General features: G+C 41.6%; 2 protein-coding genes across 2 annotated transcripts in view; both read right to left on the reverse strand.

The window, feature by feature from the left end:
• Positions 1–737, reverse strand: part of LOC116036669 (ras-related protein Rab-8B) — a 16,542-nt gene extending 15,805 nt beyond the window's left edge. The window contains exon 1 of the mRNA XM_031280253.2: positions 471–737. Within this exon, the coding sequence (XP_031136113.1) occupies positions 471–594 (124 nt within the window). The 5' untranslated portion in view covers positions 595–737. The remainder of the gene's footprint in view (positions 1–470) is intronic.
• Positions 738–3,012: 2,275 nt separating this feature from the next.
• The window catches only part of LOC116036668 (isocitrate dehydrogenase [NAD] subunit alpha, mitochondrial-like), a 15,931-nt gene continuing 13,943 nt past the window's right edge, over positions 3,013–5,000 (reverse strand). Inside the window, exon 11 of the mRNA XM_031280252.2 lies at positions 3,013–3,906. Within this exon, the coding sequence (XP_031136112.1) occupies positions 3,823–3,906 (84 nt within the window). The 3' untranslated portion in view covers positions 3,013–3,822. The remainder of the gene's footprint in view (positions 3,907–5,000) is intronic.

Raw genomic sequence — 5,000 nt, forward strand, 5'->3', positions numbered from 1 at the left:
GTGTGTGTGTGTGTGTGTGTGTGTGTGTGTGTGTGTGTGTGTGTCCTTTGACCTGCTGACTGTGGTTGCAGAGTGAATTATAACCCAAACTATAAATCATATAATAATCAAGATTACAGATATTCAAGAAAAGAAAGTTGTAATATTCGTTATTTTTAATACTGGTTTCCGGTAACTTTGGCTGATCAGAGCTTAGATATTCTTATAGCTTTAAAGTTCAGAGTACTCGGTTTCGGCATAAGGAGTGTGATTGGTTAAGAGTGTCAGGCTGAGCCAATCAGAGGCAGAGTAGGGCACAGTAGGGCGGGACATTCCGTCGCCATCCTAGGTACCAGAAACTCGCTAACTACCGGCTCTGAGAGGGATGTTACAGAGCTAACGGCTCTCCGGTAAAGTGACAGCGTTCAGCGGGGAAGAGGAGAAGGATAGCCGGTAGTTTAGAGCCCCGTTAACCGGTGTTTGTGACTCACCGATGGTGGAGATGAAGGTAGTGTTGAAGGCGTCCTCGCTGAACCGGAACAGCAGGCACGTCTTCCCCACTCCGCTGTCACCGATCAGGAGCAGCTTGAACAGATAGTCGTACGTCTTCGCCATTTTCCCGCCGGACTCCCCGGCCCTTCGCACGCGCCGATACTCTGCTGGGAACACTGGGAACTCTGGGAACTGTGGTTCTGTTCTGGTTCTGTTCTGGTTCTGTCCGCTGGCACTGACACACACAGAGGGAGGAAGCAGGAAACACGGCAGCCGATTCAAGCTGCACGCTGTACACCGCAACACACATCCGGCGCGGGCTTTTCACAATAAAAGGATCTTACTCTTTAACTCAAAGTTCTGTTTGTCCCACCAGACTCCAATGTAAATAATCAGGACTTTTAGCGTGTATAGAGCCAGCATATTTCCACCAGACTCCATGTAAATAATCACTACTTTTAGCGTGTATAGAGCCAGCATATTTCCACCAGACTCCATGTAAATAATTAGTACTTTTAGCATGTATAGAGCCAGCATATTTCCACATGTAAATGGGTGAATTAAGGGTTTATTTCAACCAAACCAGAGTGGTGATTGTTGGAACAGTGGAAAGATGAACCAAGAAGGCCTTTGATAGTTTGATTTAATTTCTGTCCACTTTGAATGAAGTGTGTTTTACGATGATAAAAGTAGTGATTATTTACATGGAGTCTGGTAGGTTTGGTGATGGCTTGTTTCTTGTTTAATACTGGACCAGTTTAAGAGATTGTTGTTCCCATCAGACACACAAACATGGAGACAGAGAGTCATACTTACCCTAAATCAAACATTATTATTAAAATAAAAGGCCAGATCATAAAAATCCCCCTAAACTTTATTTGCGAGTGAGCCTTCCTGTGTTCCCGCTCTAATCGCTGGCAGCTTGTCACAGCCTGGAACCAGGGGGCGTGTCCCTGTGACGTCATTGGTCCGGCGCGCCTGCTCAGCCGTTGACGGTCTCTCTCTCAGTTCAGAGACCTTTATTGATATGTAAAACTATTAAACAGTTAGAAATCACAGCATACCAGAGACAATTTGGGGCCCTTGGCAAGATATAAGCAATTTTTGTAATTTATTTATTTATTCAACTTGTTAGTTGTTTTATTTCAAGTTTTTTTTTTTCAACTTTTGTCCGTTTTTTTTAGGCTTTTTCTCTGACAATTTTTGCCGTTTTTTCAGAAAAAAATTACGGTCATTTTTTTTTTTTTTACAAACTTCACTTTTTTCAATAAAATCTGACGTTTTACCCAATTTTTATTTCTGCTTTTTTTTGCTTTTTTCAGATTAGTTTTCTCATTACTTAAGTCTTCACAATACAAACAAACAGAAAATGTAAAAAGATATTGAGATACTTTAGTACTTTGTCTGAAGTTTGGACTTGATGACACTCCCTCTCTGACTGAATGATGTAATCTTTGTACTGTGTGATGTCATTAAAAGTGCTTTTCATCCCATTATTAGTGGGAATGTTGATTCAGCAGCATTCCAACTATTGATATTCTGTTTGGCCATTTTTATTATTGCGTATGTTTTTTGGCTCTCTGTAACTTCTGCATATGTTCACGGACTTCTTCAACTTTTTTCTACTATTTATACTTTTTTAAATATTAAGCTTTTTAACATTGAAGTCAATGAGAGCATGCTTCAAATCCTTCAAATCCTCTTCTACTTCAAAATGTATCTCCTCCTACATTCCTTCACCTACAGACGTGATTCAACCTTTAAACCATTCACAAAAACTTCAGGTATTAGGCTATGTCTTTTCAGTTTGATATCTTTTACAGTCTTTGTGAAAAAGCTGTTTAAGTTTAGTGATCATTTCAGGATTGTTTTGTGTTTATAATGGGTGTGTATTAAGCGAGCTAGAGTGGATGATGTCATCGCCAGAGCACAAAGCCAAAAATGATCTTTGTCCTTTCTCTATAAATTGCTCTCACGCCCACAATATCTACTTGTCATACACAATTTATACATCAAAACGTAGGTATTTTTGTCTAGTTTCAGACAATGTGCTCAGTTATGTGATACGCCTTTTACTTTTGGCTTGTTGAGCTTCCAAATGACAAGAGTTCCACATCTCCCTCCATTCGCTGCCCTGTTTAACATTCTCCACATTTCCGAGTGAAATGCAGAGCGAACCACTTTTTTTTTTAAATCGCTGATATGCCCACATTTTTAAGTTTATCCACATCAATTTTATACCGATACGTTCGTTTCAGCATTTTCATCAGTTTCTCACAGCATTTGTAAGTCTTCCATAATTATTAATAATTTCAATAAGAAAATAAATTATTTTATACATTAGTGGTGTCATTCAACTTTTTAATGAAATTCATACTTATTAAACCGATTTCCACTTTTTCAACTTCTTCTTACTGATTTAAGCTATTCATCCAGTTTAGCTTTAGCAATTCAGCTATTCAGCATTCCCACGCATTTTCTGCAGGAAATGCATTTTCTAGTTATTATTTAATCTTCCTTATAACAGAAACAAAACTCAGGTTTAATCTTTCCAAACAGCCCTTTTTAATAAATGAACATGTGAATAAAGCAGAAGAGACACAGCAGAGTTCTCCTTTATATGAGTTTATAGATTCATGAGAGAGAGAGAGAGAGAGAGAGCAGCATGAGACAGTAACAGGAAACAATAAATAAGTTACGGTTACACAGGTTTACCGTTAAAAAAATAGCCGATTATATATATATATATATATATATATCCAAAAACTGTCCAGAAAAACAAAGCAGAGAGCTGACGTTATTAATATGAATGTTGTGATTCAACTCGGAGTAAAAACATTCGCTATTGGTCACTGAAAACATTTGTGCGTATGTTTGCTGTGAATGTTTCATCAGACCGAGTAGCTGCCGCAGAAGCCACGCCTCCTACGGGATAAGTCCCGCCCTAGCGACACAAGCCCTGCCCCCAGATACACAAGTCCCGCCCCCAGAGACACATGTCCCGTCCCTAGCTACACAAGCCATATATACGCCAACATAATGACAATAAAGGCTTCTTATCTATCGCCTCGTTACAGGAAATATGATTATTCTTTATGTAAACACCAGAGATAAAGGAGGGAGGGAGGAAGGGAGGGAGGGAGAGAGAGGGAGTCAGGGGGAGTCAGAGGGAGGTGAAGAGGGAGTGAGAGGGAGTCAGGGGGAGTCAGAGGGAGTCAGGGGGAGTCAGAGGGAGTCAGTAGGAGTCAGAGGGAATCAGGGGGAGTCAGGGGGAGTCAGGGGGAGTCAGGGGGAGTCAGAGGGAGTCAGAGCGTCCCCCAGTGGCGTGTGGCGTGCGGCGTGTGCATAGCTTCAGTCCAGGTCCTGGATGCGACGGCAGATATCAGCTGTAAACTCTGAACACTTTGAGTTTCCTCCGAGGTCCTTCGTCAGCACCTGAGACACAAACAACATGACATCATCACAATATCATCACAACACAACATGACAACATGACATCACAACATGACATCATCACAACATTACAACACGACATCCCAACATGACATCATCACAACATTACAATTACAACATCAAATCCCATTGACACCTCTTTCCTCTGCAGATCTCACAATGTTAAACTGCCTCATTCCTCATCTGGCTCTAGTCTCTATCTTTGTCACGCCCAAACATTTACATACACCACTGATCTGAGGTCAGATAGTCTTCTGAATAGGTCGCAGTGTTTCCTCTATGTTGATTGGCAAGTGGCGGTCCACCACGGTTAGATTCCTCCCGCCACGGTATCAGAAATGTACAACAAGCCATCTATCAGCAGTGATTGTTAGAGAGCACGTTGGAAAATAGCGCGGACACGCGCTTCACAACGCGAGTGCACCGCGCGCCACTCGGAGAAAAGGGAGAAAGAAAGAAGAGACCGGCTGTCTGGGGGACCCGGTTGAGATGGAATGTGTGCATCCTTGAGAACTGTAAGTCATATAACTTATAGGCTATTGTCAGTTCATTTAAGCCGGTATTAGTCTATAGTTCTTGCACATTTTTAGTTTCACCTTCACCTGCTAGCTAAATTGCACGTGGCTGTTGATATCATATCATGGCATAGTAGGCTAAACCGTGATTATTTCATACATTCATGTCCCGAAACATATTGGGGGAAAGTCATTCAACATAATTCACAGCCAAGACAGTCACCAGCCATCTACGTGTACGGCGCCTTTCACAGAGCGAGCGCCCGGTGCTTTTCTTCCGATTCAGAACAGAGTGCCTCCACGCCATAGTAGCCTACGTTACCGACTCTGGCTTTGCCTTCGGCCCATCGGTGATGCCCACACTTGTTACTCGAGACCGCTAGTTACGTTTCTCTGACAGAGACTATGGTAGTTACTAAGCAACCAAGATGCATCTTCAACCGCGCAAAAGATTAAAAACAATACTGCGAAAATGCGAGTGGTCAATATGACCGTGTGGCCGAAATAGGTAAAAGTGATTGTATTTTCTTTGCCTTTTGTGTAATGTATATAAAACAATTT

The sequence above is a fragment of the Sander lucioperca genome, chromosome 3 (assembly GCF_008315115.2).
Source record: "Sander lucioperca isolate FBNREF2018 chromosome 3, SLUC_FBN_1.2, whole genome shotgun sequence".
Taxonomy (NCBI): domain Eukaryota; kingdom Metazoa; phylum Chordata; class Actinopteri; order Perciformes; family Percidae; genus Sander; species Sander lucioperca.